Raw genomic sequence first — 23,611 nt, 5'->3', positions numbered from 1 at the left:
GCCGGTGGTTTACTTGGGGTCTTCCTCACTTGTTACGGGCACAACTTCACATGATCGTGGTAAGACAATTGGGGATTAAGGGGAGCAACTCACATATGACACAACTAATTGGTGAACTATATTTACATAAACAATACTCAGTGAAAAAGTTTATATGGCCGCGTCCAGTCAAGACGACCTTGTCGATATTCGAGATCTATAGTGTGATAAAACAGGTCTTACATGGCGAAGTGCATCAAATAATTTGAGCACCTTGATTAAAAACACGAAAAGATTTTGGAAAATAGCACAAGTATGAAGTCTCCGTAGTCTCTCTAGTTTTTGATAATCCACATGGTATTAATTCCACTTGTCTCAACACTTCGTATTTCTTTATTTGTATTAAGGATTAATTATTCTTTTAGACAGGGATTTGGTGGTACATTTCTTGGACCTAGCAAATATATCTCTCTTTGTACGGATTTTTATGGAGTTTTGAAATCCAGTACACAAGATGAAAGGACATTTTTACAGCTTTCAGAACCAAGTCAAAAGTTGATAGTACTCGCCCAGGGTGTTGACATATTTTTTCCTCATTTTACATACACTGGCCTTATATGTGGCATTATTGGAAATGAGAACACGTTTTATTATATACTTAAGTGTGAAAGACTGAGTTTTCCGAAGTTGAGAAAAGTGATATTTTCATTGCAGTGAACATAACAATTGATATTTCACTGCACTGAACATGACAGTTGATATTTCACTGCAGTGAACATAACACTTGATATTTCACTGTTGTCTGTGAGCATAACACTAGTCATACAAGAGTGACCTCCCCTCAAAGTGTCTGGCCCGTTCACAAACTGCTGACTTCCTTTTCACGTTAGTTCAACATTGACAGATGGTCATTTATGTAGTTAATATCGCTTTGTGGTGTTTGTTATGCTCTTGAAAATGGTCCGTTATAAACTGTAAATGTCTCACTTAACTCGTCAATCGAGAAAAATCGCAATCGCAAATTCTAACAGCGGTTTCGAAGTTTCCAAGAATATTTTCTTGTAAAAGTGGATTTTTTTTTAAATCATATCTATCTGTTTGATACTGAATTTTCGCGACCCTAAATAATTTTTGTTACTTTTGTTTATATTTTATATGATTTTGTAAACACGGGGAAAAGGCGACACATGCAATATCTTCTATATGTTAACGACGGTAGGCAAAAACAAAGAACATATCAAGACATTCTGACAAGTGTGGTGTTACACCCATCTCACAAATATTATACGTCATTTTAATCTTACGTTAATATGTGTGTGTGTGTGTGTGTGTGTGTGTGTGCATGCGTGCGTGTGTGTGTGTGTGTGTGTGTGTGTGTGTGTGTGTGTGTGTGTGTGTGTGTGTGTGTGTGTGTGTGTGTGTGTGTGTGTGTGTGTGTTCAACATCAACAAGTACAGCGCGTAAGATCAAACATATGATGTGTATGTAGTATTATTAATTTGTAGAAACTATTCATATATATTGTTAGACCATCCCCATGGTGTAAAGGATAGAGCGCTTGTCCGTTAGAGGTTCGATCCCATGGCCACGTCAAACCAAAAGACGTTAAAAGATTATGCTAGCTGTTACCCACTCTGGCGTTCATCAACACTCATCAACATTTGTTCAAGTCTCTCATTTCCTGCAAATGTTTGGCTACCAAACCACATTTTCGAACCATTATTTAAGAAAATGTGTTTGTTTTAATTTATCTTACAAAACAAACTCTGAATAGAATACAAGTTTATTTAGATCACAATTTAGTTATTTTTTCCTTATAAGTATAACAACTGTGCTCTTTCATTTAGACCTTAATTCATTCGTAGTGCATCTGTATCACTGATTACAGTATCTAACTGTAACAAGGATCATCTACAGATTAATGGAAGGTTAACCACAACAAATTCCGAAACGATAAGAAACGTAGGGTAGTTTAATCTAACATCAGAATGCACCAACTTCTTTGATTTTACCAATTCATACATTGAACATGAATTAGAAAGAATTGTATTATTTTCAACATTAATAGCGATTTAAAAGAGCTATGTAAAAGGAATGTTATGATACGTGTGCCTGGTGTATGAATATCCTGTTATCAGCTTTGACTCGTACATACCTTGACGGATTACATTGAACTGCTTGTTGTTGCGATTAAATGCACCAAGTGGGGTCAGGATCGGTGATTTGGTTCATGGCATGTCAGTGTATCCGAACGGCACTGCAGATTGGCTTCCCAAGCACAGAACAGATTCTTTATTGACCACTGTCTCATAGCTGTAATACTTTTGAGTGCTGCAGTGTATCTGAACTCAAATGCCTTCAGCATGCAGACTTACTTTCCAAAATGTATACAGATGCTTCCATGTTTACACCATTCTACTAAATTTAATCTTTGACAAAAATACAAACTTGCACCTCAACACTTTACCTGTTATGAAACGTAGTTCACAGTTTATAACATTGAAATACGGTCACAGAACAAAGTCTAAATCTAACTAACCTTTGCTACTCGTGACGTTGATACACATACATAATACTTCAGCATATGCTGATTGACATGCCCTAACTACAGACGTGTAATCAGGAGTTAATCGCAATGCCCATTGATCTACAATATTTATATATAGATTACAGTATCTCCATCTGACTACGCCGTGGTCAAAAGTCACTGATACAGCAAGTCAGCATGTGCAATAGGTGTCACCTTTGACCACCCCACTTATGATACCTGTATATAAAACTCAACAGTGGGCATTGGCTTCAGAAACCACGACGAACGCTGTGACACACGTTCCATTACACTTCACGGTGTCAAGCAAGCAGCCATCATATAGACACACGACTGCGGGAAGGGTCTCCCCAAGAACCCAACACAATGTATTCAACAACAGCCTTTACGCTGTTAGCTCTGCTAGCAAGTGCACTGGCAGGTAAGTCTTCAGACTTTGAATGTGTACCTGCACTAGTGGAATGATATATTTCAGGTTATTATGTTTTTGACGGACCAGGTTGAATAAGGTTCCCTTTGGGGCCACATGATCTGCTTGATTTAAGAATTGAGAAAACTATTAGAGTTGTTATGAAAGTTATCAGGTGTGTTAATATATACATTAGACTTTCTTCATTACATTTTTGGGAATTGTGACAACACTAGATGAACCAGGCCGATTTTAGAGACGTTCAGGAAGCGTGTTTCTAATATTTGACCAAAGAGCAAATCTTTGATCCAAGCTTATTTTCATTGGATATATAGTTGGTTGGTTGGTTGGTTTGTTGTTTTATGCCGCACTCAGCAATATTCCAGCTATATGACGGCGGTCTGTAAATAATCGAGTCTGGACCAGACAATCCAGTGATTAATATCATGAGCATCGATCCACGCAATTGGGATCGATGACATGCTTCCACCAAGTCAGCGAGCCTGACCACCCGATGCCGTTAGTCGCCTCTTACGATAAGTATAGTCGCCTTTTACGGAAAGCATGGGTTGCTGAAGACCTATCCTAACCCCGGATCTTCACGGGTCTGGATATATAGATAACAACAGTACACATACGTGCTACATAATTCATCTACATTTTCAAAACAGGCCTTTTTCGCTTTTTTAGCCACACTTCTGTATTTGATCATGTGCGAAGTTCATAATATGCACCGGTAAGGATGAACAATAACTATCTGTAAGCCATTTGAACTTTCTGATATTTTCACATCAGTGATTCAAAGGTATCTGCAACATCATTTGACATTTCCAGAGGAGAAAAAACTCAGCATTCTTGCCCATCATTTTGAATGGTTACATGTTCGCTTTCTTCATCACCTATCTGTCGATTGGTATAAGCCTTAACGTGAGCTATAAATGTTGAAATTTATCACCTCAGGTATTCAGTTATAGGCTCCCTTTTCATATACTTTTAGTTCATTGTTTAGTTCAAACAACGTTACGAGCTGACCCTTGACATATCGAGCTCTTAGGTTATAGGGAAATTAAGTGTTGTAGGTTCAAAGGTTCCATGTGTGTGAGGTCATAGTACAACATGACACCACTTTGCAAATGTGACACACTGGAGGAAGGTGTTACAACTCTTCATCAAAAGAATTTCTTTCCACCATACCAATCCTAACAAGGATTTCATAGTTTCGCATAACTACTTTTCTATACCATTCATTTCTCTATATATTGTTGATTAAACATGATATTTTATACTAGGGCCAATCACCTACCAGTCACGCGATGAAACGACATCCTGCGCCAGACGATGCCGAGGTAAGTAAAATAGCTTAGTTTGTAATGACTGCTAATCTTGTCTTAATCTACATATCTATAATCAAAACTGTTTGAAAAATACATATCGATGTTTGTGGATAGAACTAATATCAGTTGTTTTCATTTTTGTGTCAGACATGAACAAGTTCAACTACCTCCCAGGAACAACCTATGAATTCGACTACAATGTTCAGACACATACATCTATGGAAGGAGCTTCTGGTGATCAAGCGACTCTTGGTATCCGGGCAACTGCTGACATTGAGGTGCTGTCTAAGTGCGACATGGCTCTTAGGGTAGGTGAAAGTACACACATTCATTAGAGCAATGTCAAATACACCATAACATTGTGAGAAAAATGCGGGATGTGTAAAAAAAGGGCATCTTTTTTCTATTGTAACATTTTACAAACATGTGTTTCAGCTGCGAGATGTGAAGGTATATCAGTCTGATCCATCAACCTCTACACCAACGAAATACGCTGATGAGTCAGGCGTGTTCAGAAGGAATCTAGAGCGATTCCCCCTCCGCTTTTCCTTCCAAGATGGCATAGTAGAAGAACTGTGTCCAGCTGAGGGTGAAACCACATGGGCTCTCAACATCAAGAGAGGTCTTCTCACTGCTGTCCAGAACAGTATGGATAACCTGGAAAAGAACCAGAGAGTACAAGAGGTAAAACAAACATGTTTTTCTTGTGTTTTAAAACTGTATTATGTATAATTTGTATAACATGCATGTATTGGGATACATATGCATAAGTTCTATCCTTGATGTCCCCAGAGTGACGTCACAGGCGAGTGCAACACCAACTACACGGTGGCATCACATGGCTGGTACTCTACAACAATTAAGAAGACCAAGGATCTCCTAGGTTGCACTGATCGTAATGGTTATCACAGTTCCGTCCATGGAATGCAGTACAGGGTTCCTTCAGAGATCCAGTCTCTGCCCCTCATGAAGAGTACACACGAATGTGAACAAGAACTGGACAAGAATGGACTCCTCAAGAGTGCGCTCATCCGGGAGACCCACACATTCAGACCTTTCTCCAGGGCCACCAGCGGTGCCACCACCAAAATCCTTCAGAGACTCAACTACAAGACTCAGAGATCTGGTGTTACCACAAGACAAGGTGATCAGTCCATGCATCTCATGGTGCTAGTTTTCGCCGATGACACAATACTTAAAGATCATTAAATACATATAATCATCATCTTTAATAAATGTTCCTCATGGTCGTACATACTTAATTTATTATTTACACGTTCTAGATTACATTCGAAATCGGGCAGGAGTTGTGTTTGAACATGCCTATGGACCAGGAAACAAAGACCAACCAATGAGAGATGCTGAGAGTAAACTGCGAGAGATCTGTCAGAATACACGCGAGGATATCCGCCCCGACACTCCACGCTTGTTCTCTGAGCTTGTCTACATCATCAAAAATCTGGATGTTGATACCCTTAGAAGTGTCTACCAGCAAGTAAAGTCTGGAGCTACCTGCACTGACAACAGCGAGAGAGTCAAGTTAGTATAAACACTTGAAGTGACACAAACATATTGCATATCATATATACCATTCCTGAAAATCCTTTCAACAATAATCCTTGATAAACATCTGTACATCCTTTTTTATTAATCCGTCCATTTTGGTTGCTTCTAGGAAGTTTTTCCTGGACACTATCCCGATGGCCAGTACACGTGCATCTGTTACGTTCTTGAAAGAAATTCTGCTAAAAAGAGAAGTCACTGGTGCACAGGCAACCATGTGGATCACTTCCCTGTCTCTCATCCACTACCCAACACTGGAGATGTTGCAGGAAGTAAAGGTGAGCTGTTTTTCACATCGCAGAAAAATCCCTAAAAGCAGTCAAAGAGACCTTCTTCCAAATCTAATATTCTCTCTGAATCTGTTTATTTGTAGGCGCTTCTTGACACCCCACAGTACAGCAAGGCAGCCATGCTTCCGATCTCCACTATGGTCAACAACTATTGCAACCATCATGAAGCTTGTTCTGAGGAATCCACTATCACACGTATCATCTCTACCATGGAGAAGACCATTGGTTATGGCTGCTACATCAGAGATTCTAATCTGGAGACTAGTCTTGTGGCACTTCGTGCTCTCGGAAATGCAGGCCATGTGAACAGACTGACCACTACGCTTAGCAGCTGCTTCAACAAACAAGCCAACCCCATGGAGGTCCGAGTAGCTGCCATCCAGGCCTACAGAAGACTACAATGTACTGCCGATGTAAGTTATGGAACTGTATACGAAACTCATATATATATGATATTTGTTACATTTTAATGTCAATAATTATTTAATAAAACCATAATGTCACAAAATGTGTTTCATTCCAGAGAAGTGAAGTAATGACCATCTACCAAGATTCTGATGAGGACTCTGAGTTGAGAATTGCTGCCTACTTGGCTGTGATGCAGTGCCCATCTGAAGACGTCTTGAGTACAATCCAAGGAACTCTCGAATCTGAGAAAGCTAATCAAGTTGGAGCCTTTGTCTGGTCTCATCTTACCAACCTGATGGAAACATCCAGTCCACAGAAACAGACCATCAGACGAATCCTGGAAGACAAAACCCTCGGAAGGAATTTCGACCTCTCAACACTCAAGTATTCACGCAACTATGAAGGCTCTCTATTTCTGGAGAAGTTCAACACTGGTGCCATGCTGGAGAGTAATGTCATCTTTTCAGATAAATCCTTCGTTCCTCGTTCTGCTATGCTCAACATGACAGTTGATCTCTTTGGGAACTCTCTCAATCTGTTTGAACTGGGTGGACGCATGGAAGGAGTGGAGTATCTCATTGAGAACTACCTTGGCCCATACAGCTACTTTGGAGGAAAGGCAGCCAAGAAACCAAAGGTGCTTTTCTTATATATCCATCATTTAATTCTCTCTTAAGTCTAAGGGCACACACAATACTTTTGTGTTAAAAGCCATTCAAACATTTAGTACAGAACAATATACATGTATTTCAAATTGCTGTTGGTTTCAGAGCAATGTCAACCTTGATCACCTCAGAGGAGACTTGTACATGAGGATCTTTGGCAATGAAATGTACTATGATCATTTCAAAGGCGTAGATCCATTGGCATCTATCAAGAACTTCAACTTTCTTGACTTCCTCATCAAGATGTCCAAGAAACAAGACTACTCTTTCACTCAGAGTATGATGATCCTGGACAGCAGCATGATCATCCCCACCAGCTCCGGTCTCCCCCTCAATCTCACCGTCAACGGAACAGCAACCATCGACCTTCAGGCCTCTGGTCAAGTCGACCTCCGAAAAATGACAACTTCACCAAGCAGTCTCCTCATTGATGGACACATCAAGCCAAGGTAAATTTTAAGTATTCAGTCCTTTTAAATAAAATATTAATGTGATCACATTTGCCATGCAACTGTCCATAAAATATAAGTCTGAAACCATTGCCTTCTTTTTCAGTGGAGCTATCAAGATTGTTGGCACGATGAGCATGGATGCCTTCGTTACCAAAACAGGTCTTAGAGTTGTCAACACCTGGCATTCCAGCACTGCCTTGAAAGGGCGCGTAGCGCTCAGCCGAGGAAAGATTCTTAGTGCAGACATTGACTTTCCTCAACAGAAGATGGAAATCCTAGATGTCGAGTAAGCATTTCCAATATTCAGGCTCTTCTATATACATAGAATTCCCTTTTTTATACACAAGCAAATATTTTAAAATAACTGTTATGCCTTTGCTTAGGAAACAACACTTCATAATCAATCTACTACATTAAGTGATAGAAACTAAGAAATATTAATAATGATAATACGTCCACTTGTAACACGATCAAAAACTCCGCAACAACGCGCTCATGGGCATCTACACAAAACGGAAAGAGATTATGGGATGTTAGAATAAAGTTTGAAAATATATATCTTAGCTTTGAAATGTACCAAAGAGTCAGCATATCTCAGGAAGTCAGGCAGATTATGCAAGTTATAAGCAGTTGCTACTCCAAAAGAGTGATATCCAAATGTTTTAAGTTTATAAGCGGGGATAGGAATGAGTGAGTGGACAAGAGTAGTTGTTGCTTCCTCCGTGATCAGTGAGTGAATAGTGCCAATATTATTAATGCAACCAATCAAAACATGATATTCAACGTTTTTATGGACTAATATTTCCTTCCATTTTCTACAGCACAGAGTTCTTCAGCATTCATGGTGATCAGGAGAAGAAACAAGACTTGGTCTCAGGGAACAGGAAGAAGCTGGAACTGTGCACAGGAGCCAGGCTTGCCACAATTACCGGCCTTGAGCTCTGTAATGAGTTCCAGTGGCCTAATGCTTCCATGGTGGATGATGCTCCATACTTCCCCTTTACAGGACCCTTCTCCCAAAGCCTCGTTCTTTACAAGAGGGACACACACACTGGCTACAAGCTCATGGCTAAACAATCAGTGGTGAGTTTGTAAATGAGTTCTTCTTTCAAAACAGTCACACGTTTCGGTGGTATGTGAATTTGTTACAGAGGAGACATCATGACATACATTTGTATGAAATAAGAAGTTCTCTGCTGAGAAAGCATCTTTACTTAATTGAGCAACTAAGTTATATTTTAATGGTAAAAAGTGTATATTTTTCTTTTTTCAGAATCAGTATTCCACTGTAGCTCAGATAGCTGTGAACACACCTGGATCCAGAACTGACCGATCTTTGGCTTTCGACTTTCTTCTAAATAAAAAAGATAAAGACCTTGAAATCAACCTAGCATCCCCATGGAAGAAGGCAGCATTCAAAGGTGTGTTGTTTGGATTGAGCCTTATTTGCTGTCACATTTGAAGAAACATAGAACTTTGTGATTTATTATGCTTAGATTGAAAGTAATACTATTCATTTCATTCTACAGGGTCCATGGCATATGAAAGTAACAAGATAGGCACAAGGGGCAATCTGATTGTCGATGAATCTTCAGAATATGGTATCATCAGTGAAGTGGGTATCAAGAAAGTAAAGACATTTGTGACCTACATCCCCCGACTGGAGATCAGACGTCCTGGAGCCAAAGTCATCCTACTCAGTGGCACAGTTGAGGCTGAAGCACTCAAGAGAGCCAGTGTTGAGTTAACCCTTGCTGGGGTAACACCAAATGCAATCAGCTTTAGATGTAAGTTCACTTTTCAAAACTAACAATTATTCAATAAAATCATAGCACGTCAATATAAAAACACAACAAAACACCATTTTTCATGTTTCTTTTATCTTACTTTACTTTTGCAGCTGCCTTACTAAACTCTAAAATTGAGAAGAGTGTGATGGGTACCTTCAATCTTGCTCCAAAGCAGGACTACGTTCTCGAGGCTGGTTTGGTGTACCAGAACAGTGGCAGAAAGAAGTCCATCATCAAGGTCATCCCAACATTGACGGTGAAGACCCCAAAAGTTGAGGTCGTCTCACTCTCTGGTTCAGGAGACTACAAAGAGGACAAATCACTCAAGGGAAGTCTGTCTCTAGATGTCCACAAGGTCTTGACCAAACCAATCACTCTCAAATGTAAGTGTTATAGAACGGAACATGCCTCAAAGAAACTAACTTAAGGAATATTTAGGAATGCAGACATATAGTTCACAATCACAATTTAGTATCAGATATTCAAAAACTTCTGGATATTGATATTAAGTAATCTAATATTAATGAGTGGAGAAACATGTATATGTTAGTACTTAACTCCGTTAACCGGGTAAACTGACATTTTCAATGGTTGATTACTTTGCTGTTGCAAATGATGATGACTAATTCCAAATAACAAACATTTAACCACAGTAACCACTGAAGATTATGATTATTAATTTATGCATATATGTCCAAATCAGGTAACATCAAGAAGATAGGTGGTACCAAAAGCAAGTACACTGGAAGTGTAACGGTGTCCTCCCATTTTCTGGTCACCAAGGTTAGCGGCAACGTGCAGACCAAGATGAACACAGTCAGCTCCTTTATAACTCTGGACTACAACCTGCCTAAGATCCGAAGTATCAAGAAGGACAAGATCACATTCAGCTCTAAATACACTGATCGTAGCACCAAGTCCCTCTGGAACTACCAGCTCAACACGTAAGTTACATTTGTAAACATTGACATATCAACCTCTTATACATGAGGAGAGTGTCACAACCTTAGTGATAGCAAAGTTGATTTGCAAATGTATGCATCATGTGTGTAGACATTATGATTTTTTCCAGAAACTTCGAAGACAAGAGATTCCCTCAGCTGAACTTCTTCACAGATATGGACTTCTCTCACAACAAGAAACACACAGAAGCTGGTGCAACATTCAGATATGGACCCAAATCCAAGGACTCCTCCCGCCAGATCACAGGTTATGCTCTAGTCAACCATGACATGGGCTCCAAAGCCAAAGTTGACTATACAATGAAAACTACTCTGGGACCACTGGTAAGTCATTTGATTGTACATAGCATAAGGATAAGGCCAAATATACAGCTAAGAATCAACTAAATAATAATATTATAGCTATATACCAAAGATACTTATCATCTGTATAGCAGTTGTTACTAAATGGTTGCTTTGATTTTCATTTCAGGATGTAAAATTGAGCCTGAAAGGAAAGCACGCCCAAGACAGTCGCAATCTGAATTCCTCCATGACATTTGCCTATGGCAAAGGAAATACAATTGATGCTGCTCTCAATCTTAGAAACAGTGGAAAGAGGACACTTAATCTCTTGGGTGAAGCTAGCCTTTCCTATCCAGGCAAAGAACTACGTCTGAATACCGATCTAATCCAGTCAAAGAAAGACTACACACACTCCATGACCTTCTACATGGATAAAGAAAAGTCTACCATGGTAACAACCTACAAAAGACAGAAAGATGCAGTCCACCAGGTGAAATCTAACATTAACCTACATAACATCCAGCCAATCCAACTCACTGCTTCCACTAACCTGGATAACAAAGACCTCAAGGTTTCTGCTCAGGCTGATTATGCTGGTGAGGTTTACGGAATCAACACAGGCTATAAATACTCCAAGACATCATCTGCCAAGTGGAGCATGGACATGACATACCCCACAAGACATGTGATTCTTCAGGTCGAAGGGGGAAAGCGAGGTGTCACATATGAGGGCTCTGCTGATGCTAAGTGGGATGCTGATAAGGACATTTCCAGGAGATTCCTCCTCACAGGAAAACTCAATCTCAAGTCACTTGGCAATTTCGCTTCCACTGTTGCAATGAAATACCCAACCAGAGATGTGGAGTTCAATATCAAACATGCTAGTGGTGAGCAGTATACAACCCGTGCTGATTTTTCTTGGGACACTGACAAGAAGGTCAAAGTAGACACATCTTTCAAAAGGGTCCCAAGACGAAATGGGCAGTCACTTGATGGCTCTGTGAGAGTGAAGACACCATTTGAAGGATTTGAGGAACTAATGACCCAGGCCAGCAGTGATAACGATGACAAAAAATATGGCTCTTCCATGCAATTCTCCTGGGGTGGAAAGAAGAATCAGATCTCTTCTGCTGTCAGCATGAAGAAACCCTTCTCTGTAAGAAACATAGACCTCACTATCACAGGAACATCTCCTTTCAAGGGATACAGAAGGTTCAGCACCGAAGTAGCTCACAGAATGACAACTTCACTCAACACTATCATGAAGGGAAGCTTAGAGGGAAAGAATGCCAAGCTCATTATGACTGGAGAGAACCGATGCACTGACCAGAAAAGGGACATTGAGGGTACTGTGACTTTTAAGTCCAACTTCAAGGGAATGCGAGCTGTTAATCTCCGTCTTTCTCACAATGATGATTTAAGAAAGTTTGTGACTGACATTGCACTGGATGTCAATGGTGATCAGTACATCTATGACTTGGATATGAACCACGCAAAATCTGAATGGCAGTTCCAAAACACTGGTAAGCTCACACTCTCTTCTCCAAGCTACCGATTCACCAACAACTGGCAACACAGAAATACTCACAATGATGTGAAGAGCACAATGACAACAGAATGGGGCAGAGACAAACGTATATTTGTCAACATATTTGGAAACCATGCTTCAGCCACCAGAACAAAGGCCTTAGGAGGAGTGACAATTGAAACACCATGGGAACCAATCCGCAATATTGACATCAACCTTGACCATGAACATGGAAGAGGTTTTATTCGACACTCGTCTAACATGAAGCAGGGAGAGAATATGATTGGATCAGCAGGTATCAACTACATTAGATCCAATGGGCAAACAGAGTCTGATTTTACACTGGCATCACCCATGACCAACCTTAAAGGGAAGATAAATGCTCGCTATGTAACTTATCCACTCTCGGGACATGCTGAATTAGAATGGTCTCCATATAACAAATTATCGCTCGATGGTTCCTTTGCTGCTCCATCTACCCAGGATATTGAAACAAGTCTGAGGATGACAAGTCCTTTTGAAAACTTCAGAGATATTGTCGTGAAGGCATCCCACAAGAGGGAAGGCTCTGATTTGATATCCAGAGGAAGCTTCAGCTATGACATCAGAAAGTCCTTTGAGTTTGAAGCACACATCACACCTGATAGTCTCAACAATTACCGGGCAACACTGAAGACTCCATTTGATGACTACAAATCTTTGGAAGCAGGACTTTCATTCAATGGTGACCATAGAAACTTCATGAGCAAAGCTAACTTTGCTATCACCCCAGTCCTGGGAAACTTTGCTGGAGTCTTAAACTGGAACCTAGATGATATGAATGGAAAAATGAGGATAGATACTCCCTTCCACGAGTATCAGTACTTGCAGGTGTTTGCCAGCAGTGAAAATACAGGCAAGGGAAGACGCTCACACATTGAAACTGAATACTACCCAAGGAAAACTATTAGCCTCGATGCTGTCTATGCCATTGGAACCCCCATTATTATTGACGTCACCATCAAGACTCCATTTGAAAGAATGGAACACATGAGTGCATCCCTAAAGCATGCACTCAGAAGACGTTCACTACAAACACATGCTGATCTTTCGTTTGCTTCAGACAACAACCTGGCTGGTGATCTGAAACTGAACTGGGCAAAGGGATATGATGGCAGTCTGGTTATCACCACACCTTTCTCTGGTTATGAAATGAACAAGCTATCGTTCAGACATGAGGGCAACTGGGATGACGTGAAGAGCCATGGAGAAATAGAAATGGCAAGGAAAACTGGGGAAGTGGACCTAGATTTTCATAATGGTTTTAGATCAACCGGGGTGTTCACACTGAAGACACCATTCAGTGGTATGACAGAAACTAAAGTTTCATTCAACAAGCGTGGCTCTTTGGATAACATCCGAGGAGGTATAATTATCACTTTTGGACAAGATCAAACCATTGACATCTCTGGCCAGAACAGATTTTCCAACGGACGCCTGGACACAACCCTTCTTCTCAAATCCCCCTTTTCTGATAACATCAAGTTTGTCATAGATCATGATGGTCAATTAAGAAGTTTCTCCACTAAGGTATCTGGAGCAGTTGGTTCACGGCACTCCTTCAACTCAGAGTCAGCATTCACTTTCAGATATCCATTGGTAGATCTATCTACCAACTTTGGCTACACAAAAGATTGGAGGGGCAGAAACATTGGACTCAAGCTTCACAAAGAAGGTTACATTAGTGACATGAACGCCAAAGCCAGTGGAATTCTGGACAATGAACAAGTTGATATTTCCCTTATGCTAAAAACAGATGGCAAAATTGAAGGATCTCTTACCATGCAAACACCATTTGAAGACTACAAAGATGTTGGACTTTCTCTTCAGCATTCTGGAAACATGCAGAGGTTTTCAAGTCAAGGCACTATCAGGTACATGGATGGCAAGTCTCTTGAGGGCACCCTTACTTTGTGGCAATCTGGACTGGCTCATGTTGATACCAAAGCAGAAATCAAGACTCCCTTCCTTGGATATGAATCTTCACTTCTCAAATACCGCCATTCTATCGATGACACCCAAATGACATCAAATGCTCTCATTCTCTATGGACGTGGACAACGAATTACATCTGATCTCAGTATCGAAACATCACCTAAGATCAGTTTTGATCTTACCATTCAAACACCCTTCAACAGATTCCAAAACAATAAACTTGTGTTTAGTCATTCCGGACCACTTATCAGCTGCACAAGTCATGCACAAATGGAAATCCTGGAGAAATCAATCACTGCTGATTCATCATTTGAACACGGAACTACTACCATGGCTAGTCTCTCCATCATCTCTAATATCGAGGGTATGGAAATGGTCAAAGCATCTTTCAACAAGGAGGGAAGCAGCGACAACTTTAGAGGTTCTGTCTCAGCCTCCCTTAAAGATTCCACCATTGAAACCGATATCACAAGTAGAATTGCTCAAGACATCAGAGGAACCTTTTCTCTAAGAACACCTTTCAGAGACTTTAGAGACACAGCCATTGTCATTGAACACACAGGCAACTGGAATGACTTTAATAGCGAAGGACTGCTCCGTTACATGGATGGCAAAACAATTGAGGGCAAAGTTAAGTTCTCCCATAATGGATACAGACAGATGAAAACAAGTGCCGAGCTGAAGACACCCTTCACTGCATTTGAAATGATGACAGTTGAATATGGACATGATTCCAGGTGCAATTACTTTAAATCTAACTCAGAGGTCACCTATGGCAACGGACAGAGAATTACATCAGACATCTCTGCAGATACATCCAGAGATATCAATGTAAATGCTGTGCTCAAAACTCCTTTCAGGAACTTTGAACTTAGCAGAGCAATGTTTACTTCTACTGGTCCTCTCAGAAATCTGAAAAGCAATGCAGAACTTGAGTTTGCCAAGACCAGACTTACTGCACAGACCAACTTTGCAAACATGGAATCAACAAAAGGCAACCTCATTATCACAACAAACATTCCTGGTTATGAAAGCATGAAGGGTTCCATTGGTGTGGAGGGTGATCTCACTGATCTGAAAAGCACAGCCCTTCTTAACATTAAGGATTCTACACTAGAGGTAGATCTTAGTGCCAGTTTAAAGAACAGCATCATGGCATCTTTGACGATCAGGAGTCCTTTCCAGAACTTCAGAAATGTTGGAGGGTTTATCCAGCACTCAGGATCCCTATCCCGCTTCAATAGTGAAGGAAATCTTCGCTACATGGATGGAAAGGTTGTTGAAGGCAAGGTCGTCTTCTTAACATCTGGACTGACACACATTCAAGCCAGCACTGAGCTAAAAACACCTTTCCAAGGATATGAAAGCCAATCTGGGGAATACAAACATTCAGTAAAGAATGGCCGTCTTAGCTCCAACATGGATGTTACCTATGGTCAAGATCAAAAAGTACTTATGACTGTAAATGGCATGATGTCACCAACAATTGACATAAGCGCTACACTCAAAACTCCTTTCAGAAACTTTGACAACAGCAGAATCATCTTCACTCATGAGGGATCCATTGGCAACTGCAAGAGTCATTTGGAAGTACAAGCCATTGGAAAGTCATTCACTGCAGACTTGGATGTCCAGACTGGAAGTTCTATGAGAGGTAACCTGAATATTGTCAGCAATATTCAAGGCCTGGAAAGCATGAGGGTGTCTTACAGTAAAGAAGGGGATATCAATAATCTCAAAGCTAAAGGATCCATTGGAATCAGAGATGCAACATTAGAAGCATCTGTCAACAACGTCTTTAGTTCAAGACGACTCTTGACTGACTTATCCATCAGAAACCCATACACAAAAGATATTGATGTGCATCTAGATTTCAACGGGAGACCAACCAACTTCAAAAATCAAATGTCTGCCAGCATAGGCACTGGTGGTTCCATCTCAACTGACTCATCCTTCCGGGTTAGAAATGGTGATATTGACATCAGCTCAGGATTTACCTTCAATCTGGCAGGACTTGGACATACAGGAAACATCAAATTCCACAAAGAAGGTGAGCTGAGGAATATGAAGATGAGTATCAATGGTGACTACAACCAGAGGAAAGCAAGTATGAAGGCCGAATTCAGAGCAATGGATGATGTTCATGGTGAGGTCAAAATCTTAACACCATTCAGACCATACAGAAACATTGGCTTCTCTTTTGATCATTCTGGTACATGGAATCGTTTTACTTCTCAAAGTATGGTCAAATTCATGGACAGGAGACAGATCACCGCGAAAATCAACCATTTCAACCATGACCTTGATCGTCTAGAAAGTAGCTTAGAAATCAATACACCTTTCCAAGGCTATGAATTCACCAAGGCTGAGATCGATCACTCTGCAACAACTAACGGAATCAACTGTAATGCTGCTGTACAGTATGCACAAGGGCAGAAAATTACAGGAGAACTCCATGCAACAACCTCACCAAAGTATGATGTGGAAGTCAAACTGACTACTCCGTTTAGAAACTATGAGGTTCTCTCTGCATCCACATCATTTGAGCATGGTATTGAAAGATACAATCTGGAGAGCAAACTGAATGCTGGAAACGGCAATCGCTTTGGTCTTGAGTCAACTATTGACATGTCTACCACGCCCTACACTGCTGTTGCACGAATCTCGACACCATTTGAAAACTTTGATTCTGCTGAGATCTCTTTAACACATGCTGGTGAACTGATGAAGTTTAGGTCCACAGGCACCATACAAACTCCAATGACTGGTATTCTCACAGGTGAAGCATCTCTCGGCTACTCATCTCCCTTAGAAATGGAAGGTTTAATATCTCTTTCCAATGATATCAAACTGGCTATCCATAACACCATCAGAAACAAGAAATACCAATCTCACATTGAGGCCTCATGGAGCCCCAGGGACCAAATAGCTTTTGATGGATCCTACCAATTCCTTGAAATATACAATGAGAAACAACTGACAACAGATTTCACCCTTGTTACACCATTTGAAACTGCAAAGCTGACTGCTCTTAGGTTTGAACATCATCAAGGATCAGACAAATATACAGAGAAGCTGGAAGCCGATTACAATGGTGACACTGTTCTGGATATGGACATGGAGATCTCCCGAGGCTCAAGGGACCAGGGAACATTCACAATGAGGACACCAAGACCAATGCAGCTGACTCTTTCCGGGGAAATAGCTGATAAGAACATCGATGGTGAGATGTTTGTCAACTGGGACAGAGATGAACCCGAGAGCAACATCCGAATCCAGACCACACTGACAGATCGGAGCAGACAGTCTCTTTTGAACAAAGACCTGACACTAAAGTTTATCCATCCATCCCGCACTGTTGGTATCATTGGAAATGTCCTCACTTCACAGCTCCAGACAAAGAGTCGTGGAGAATTCATCTGGAATGAAGATGCAGGTCACAAACTGTTCTATGATGTGGATGTAAAGGATCGTAGCCGTCGCTACAGCAAGGTGTTTGATGGCTCCTTCAAAGTGGGATCCCCTCTGAGAAGTCTCCAAATGGATGGGTCTTACAGTCAGACGGGTGCAAGCCAAACTGTGGATGGAGCCTTCTCCTGGGATGCAGACAGAGATGATACAAAGAAGATTGGCATGAAAGCAGTCCTCACACCTGGTGACAAAAACAACCAGGCAGATCTCTCTCTCAGACTTCCTTCTATTGGCAAGGTAAGAACACAACACATTACTTACACTGGACTTTTAATGTCAAATTGATGCTTTGATCTTATCATAGGAAAATGTCATGATGAATAGTAAACCTTAATGATATGTTACCATATTTAGAACACATTCGTATCTGTTGACAATATTCTTCAGAACATCCAGATCGACACAGAAATGCTGCTGAATGATGGCAGGACTGTCTTCAATGGAAAAACACAAGTGTCCTACTCCAGTGACTCCCGAAAGACCCTCACCCTCACATCTCGAATGGATGACATTTCCTATGGCTATGGTAACACCAACTACAGCTTTGTGGTTGGCATTAGCCATCCATATACAGATGTGGACGTCAAACTAACATCCCATATTGGTAGCTCCAGTGAGAAAGTATCTGCTGGAACTGGAATGACCTACCTGACAGCCAGGAGGGAAAGAAAGAACTTCGCCCTCAGAGGAGAGATCAACAAACTAAGAAAGCAGATACAGCTGCAGGTGAGAATGACTATACTATTGAATCAAAAGTTAAAGTTATAATTAGAATCTAGAGATCTAAACATAATTGTGAATAATACTTATGTTTATCTTCATAACTTTAAAAGTTATTGTAAGGTTATAATTCCAGTCTCATGACAAAAATAGTGTCTAAGTAGTGACGTGAACATAAGTAACATAGCTCCCGCTTTTTACAGATCGAGACCCCAATCAAGAACATGGAACTTTCTGGTGAGATGGAGGAGACCCCTTTCAAGCTGAAGATCAGGAATATGTATGGGGACAAGATTGTCCAAGCCCACCTTACTGTTGATGCTGAAAGGAGAATGGTGGACTTCCAAACTAACTACGATCTGGGTAGGTTCTAAAATATTCATGTTCCCTTCATGTTTGATCCCGTTTCATCAAACGTATGGAATTTTTGAGACCAAGCATTCAAACTATGACTGAATAACAAACATTTTCTATTACAGACAACCCTGGAAAAACACTGAACATGAATGCCAGATATGTCAACTCAAGTGCCATGCAGGCTGAGGTTTATCATCAGGAGAATTCCCGTCGAGTGTCTGATAGTCTAGTTGCACTCAGACTCAACACATCCCGTCTGCTCCATACCAGGATATCCTGGAGACCACAAATGATCGCCGATGTTCAGGTAGTAAATGCAATTATATGTAATTGCTACACATGAAATTATGAAAATCTAAAAATGCCATAAGCATTCCAATATATGAGGGGTTTTTTTTATAAATGAGTACCCTTGCATTTTTAAAGGGATACTTGACCAAGAAGGTGGAGACATATGGACAAAATACAAAGACCGCTTTCCACTCTGTGTACGAGTCTGTGGGACAGGAGTTGTCAGGCAAGTACCACCGGATTGCACAAGCCACCAAGGAAGAACTGTCTCCTTACCTAACCATGTTGGAATCAGAAATGGCTACCATAGAGAAAGAGCTGGACTCTATCAGGAGGGATATCAAGCGCATGTACGACCGTAATGACTTCTACATGGCAGCCATGGGAGATCACTTCAACCAGGCATTGTAAGTATATCAGTGATTTCATTGATGTAAAGTTGGGTATCAATTTATGGTAATAATAATAATAAGTATAACCTTGTCAGACACTGATAGTTCTACACAGGATAACACACTCACTGAAATAATGCACAAGTTGATAACCGAGTGGAAACTTCTTTGTTTCAGCCAAGCCTACAGGGACCTTGTGACTTCGACAAAGGAAGTGTTTGCTTCCACTAATCAGAAACTAGCTCAATATATGGAGGAGATGACAAACTTCCCTATTGGACAGAAATATCAGGCTATCGTTGCTGAAACACTCGTCAACTTTAAGGTTTGTTACCCTTCCATGCTTACCCTTTTCGCGTACACCTGGTGTCACCATTGTTTTCAGCGATCCATGCTATGATTTTCACCCTTATTTTGCCTTTTACCTTTTGCCTTTGCCCAGTTGAATCTGTTTTGGTGGACAGCTACTTATTCTCTGGTGTTGATATTATACATGTGATGTAGTTCTCCATTCATTTCTCAATGCAGCGTGGTGTGGACGAGCTTGTCATAAACACTGTTGAAATGATCTCGGGGCTTGATGAACAGCTGCAAAGTTTGAGGAACACTTATCATCATCATTACAATAACCTGCGGACTTCTATTACAGGTAATTCTTTGGTACTTATTATTAGTGTGTTCTTTTGCTTCGAGGGTGGTTGGGTAGCCAAGTAGTTAAAGCGTCTGCTGGTCACGCTGAATGCCCGGATTCGATTCCCCACTTGGGTACGATGTGTGAAGCCCATTTCTGGTGTCCCCCGCCTTGATATTGTTGGACTATTGCAAAAATGGGGGTTACTAACATACTCAATTACTCACTTTCCTTCGGCGATCAATGAAAAATTACCATTATCGTGAAAGTTCATTTTTACATGTGACTGCACCTTTTCTTAGACCTGAAGAGCCATCCTCGATTGGCGACCATCAGGCTTCAGTTTGCTGACAACTACCAGCAATACCTCAACACCATCACCAACAAAGTACAGGATCTTAACATTCCTAGCAGATACAACACGATTGTAGAGCACACACAGAAGATGCTGACCTCCCGCCTGGGAGACATCATGAAGAGGGACGACCTCCAGCATCTGCTTTCTCTTACTAATGATGCATACCAAGAGGTCAGTCCTAACGTTGTCTGCTTGATGTAAAACTGTAATTGTGTTCGTATCTTATAAGCCAATTTATCTTTTCAAGTTCTAAGTATGTTGGGGCAGACTGAAAGAAACTGTAACTTTAATGGCTTGTCAATGATTTACAGGGTGTGTGGGCATTTAACTACTGGCAAGTAGAGGAAAACCTCAAGCAGCACCTGCAGAGCATCTATGACATCCTCAAGGAGATGGTTGAGGAGGAGGTTCAGAAGTACAGGGAACAATTGGTGTTTCTGGAAAAGTCCAAGGTCACAGTTTGGGATCCTAAACATGGTGAAATTCAGATAGAATTATACTTGCCCATCCCAGTTCAATCTCTGGACACACTTCCAGAAATCCAGACGTATGTTCAAAAGGCAAAGACTGCAATCATCACCTACATCCCAGACAGGGCAACATACCAGAGAGTAAGTTACTTAACGTAGATTACCACAGCATGAAATAAGTCGAGCGGCTACCAGATTTGCAGAATCAAGAGTTTTATTAATGTATTATTTATCATATACATCCCCGAGGATATACCTATGCCATTGACGTTTAAATTGATCTTGAACCTATTTATTATTTGAATATCCTGTTTTAACAAGATTATTTTGTTTAATTTTCAGTACATTCCAAAGTCATTGTGGCAGACACCTAATGCTACAACCAGAATGAATGGTGAAATAAAAGTAAGTAGGACATGAGGTTTTTAGGGCACCGTGTACTTTACATTTCTTTTTAATATCTTAATTTACATTTGCAGTTAACCAAGTCATTTTGCTCATAATTGATATGCTCGTACCTGATATGAGACAATCAACAATAAAAAACAATCATTCTGAAGCACGCATACGTTGGTAGAAATCAATTCATTCAAAGAATACAAATAGATCAACTTCAAATGAAACAGCTTACATATTTACATAATTTTTCGCTCTTTTGCAGACCTTGCCAAACGCTTTTCAGAGACGTCCCTTGAGAAGGTACAACGCCATCCGTCTCTAGGACTACGACGTTCCAACGCCAACTTACCCCCTCACGGAAAAATGATCTAGGCATATTTATTGACTATTTATAATACCTAACGTTTTGTGTAAAGTGAATGTTACTTGTAAACTATACTGAACAGTTGATATACCAACAGCATATCTGGTTGTCATACCAATCTTCAGAATGACAATAACTAAAACATATTATATTTGCTGGTTTATAAACAATTCCTTAACGTGAAATGTGTTATTAGTCTATTGTTCAGTAAAGGTTACAGTTAGTGTGACATAGTAACATGTATTAATACCCTTCCCAGTCCAAAAATAAATATTTGCATTCAAAGTGTGTCTCCGTATATTCTATGGTGTTACATCTTTACTTTCTATCATGGAATAACTGGATTATTCAAGTATTTGCCATACTCATAACATACTATGTAATGGCATTTGTATAGTATCTTCTTGTCATCTGTCATTGACATGACAGTTCAAACTGAATGGTGTTATTACAAATAACACTTTCTACTTTCAAGAGATGTCATAGTAGTTCAGTGTTGCAAGAGACACAAGAACACACTGTCTCACAAGAACACACTGTCTCACGAGACACAAGAACACACTGTCTCACAAGACACAAGAACACACTGTCTCACAAGACACGAGAACACAATGTCCCACGAGACACAAGAACACACTGTCTCACAAGACACAAGAACACACAGTCTCACAAAACACAAGAACACTGGTCCAAATGTGGTTTTGCATCATGTTGTACTGCTGTTCTCACCCTGAACTATGTCTGTCTGTCATGAGGTAAAATAAAACCTGAACCAGTGATGTTGAAATATGTTACACAATATTTAATTATTATGGTAGTCTCGAATAGTATTTCTCCTCTGTCCCATCTATGGATTTCAATACCTCTACAGATGTAGTGTCTAAATAATGGTTTTAGTCTGAAGACAATTGCTTCTGGTATTTAGCTAAAGAAAAGAGGTGAATTGGATGCTCTTTCGAAATTTTTAAGGTGATCGAATCAATTAATATATCGACATTATGGGCAGAAGTCGTTGTGAGTTAATATGAACGACAAAACCCTTTCCATATTTGTGAGAAATCTTTGTAAAAACAGAGTCTATTGTACGATTCCGACTAAATCAGAAGCGTGTGTTTATGAATCACTATCAAACAGTGACGATGCTATGTATTCGCGAAACGTTCGCCAACAGTAGCACCCGTCACAAACACATGCAAAGGCAAAGTAATAGTTCGCCTGAAAAAACACGGGAACATAAAAATTATGTTACAAGTCAAAATAGGGAATTGCATCGGATATAATTTTTTGTCACTGATGCGTCAAATTTGGAAATGTCCTCCTCATGTCTACAACAACAAAAATTGAAAGCTTTACTCAGGCATTGACTGTTATGACCTTGGTGAAACAGCTTTTGAGCAAGAATCGTATACGGCTCTTGGAAATCTTGGTATAAAGAGCATGTTCGATTGTACCTCAAAAGTTGTGAAAAATAGACACCAATTGCAATGCTGGAGCTGTTGCAATATTGCTCGACAAAAATAGAAACTTGACCAGAAAGTTGAAGTTATCCCTTTTGTCATACAGCCTTGAGGGTAGCTTTTTGTCACTCTGAATCTTTATGTATAAGTTTAGATAAGAAACAGGTGAGACGGTCTCACTGGTCTCCTTTATTTCTACTTTAGGTGTGTAAATCAGAGAAGAGAATGGGATATTTCACTGCTTCGGAACGATATCAGATCATCGATACACCTGAGCTAAAAGGGCAATAGAATTTTGCAGATTTAAATACTCAGGGCATACTCAATCACAAATGCTGTACCAAAAGGAAATTAGAAAAAGCGAAATAGCGTAATACAGACGTAATACGTCAAAAAGACCACTCCTTACTGTGGCGGCCGGTGGTTTACTTGGGGTCTTCCTCACTTGTTACGGGCACAACTTCACATGATCGTGGTAAGACAATTGGGGATTAAGGGGAGCAACTCACATATG

The 23,611-nt window shown here is 40.3% G+C and overlaps 1 protein-coding gene across 1 annotated transcript; it reads left to right on the top strand.

Moving 5' to 3' along the window:
- The first annotated feature begins 2,798 nt into the window (after nucleotides 1-2,798).
- Nucleotides 2,799-21,925, top strand: LOC139478951 (uncharacterized). The gene is made up of 28 exons (XM_071261669.1): nucleotides 2,799-2,948; nucleotides 4,226-4,282; nucleotides 4,418-4,578; nucleotides 4,706-4,954; nucleotides 5,063-5,414; nucleotides 5,554-5,809; nucleotides 5,946-6,111; nucleotides 6,207-6,536; nucleotides 6,647-7,168; nucleotides 7,302-7,645; nucleotides 7,752-7,934; nucleotides 8,470-8,731; nucleotides 8,922-9,069; nucleotides 9,178-9,435; nucleotides 9,549-9,821; nucleotides 10,142-10,382; nucleotides 10,511-10,724; nucleotides 10,873-17,895; nucleotides 18,046-18,384; nucleotides 18,582-18,741; nucleotides 18,858-19,042; nucleotides 19,162-19,433; nucleotides 19,596-19,743; nucleotides 19,947-20,067; nucleotides 20,352-20,578; nucleotides 20,719-21,018; nucleotides 21,220-21,282; nucleotides 21,539-21,925. The coding sequence occupies exons 1-28, from the start codon at nucleotides 2,894-2,896 to the stop codon at nucleotides 21,596-21,598; spliced, it is 12,969 nt and encodes a 4,322-aa protein (XP_071117770.1). The 5' UTR covers nucleotides 2,799-2,893; the 3' UTR covers nucleotides 21,599-21,925.
- The last annotated feature ends 1,686 nt before the right edge of the window (nucleotides 21,926-23,611 follow it).

The sequence above is a fragment of the Haliotis cracherodii genome, unplaced genomic scaffold (genome assembly GCF_022045235.1).
Source record: "Haliotis cracherodii isolate W230 unplaced genomic scaffold, xgHalCrac1.p SCAF_4, whole genome shotgun sequence".
Taxonomy (NCBI): Eukaryota; Metazoa; Mollusca; class Gastropoda; order Lepetellida; family Haliotidae; genus Haliotis; species Haliotis cracherodii.
This window is presented reverse-complemented; position numbering and strand designations above follow the sequence as displayed.

What these genes read in the sequence shown, in the direction of transcription:
- LOC139478951 (XM_071261669.1), top strand. Translation starts at nt 2,894, where the DNA reads ATGTATTCAACAACAGCCTTTACGCTGTTAGCTCTGCTAGCAAGTGCA. An exon ending in CCAAACTAACTACGATCTGG is followed by an intron (nt 18,742 to 18,857) that starts GTAGGTTCTAAA and finishes TTTCTATTACAG; the next exon opens with ACAACCCTGGAAAAACACTG. An exon ending in CTAATGATGCATACCAAGAG is followed by an intron (nt 20,579 to 20,718) that starts GTCAGTCCTAAC and finishes AATGATTTACAG; the next exon opens with GGTGTGTGGGCATTTAACTA.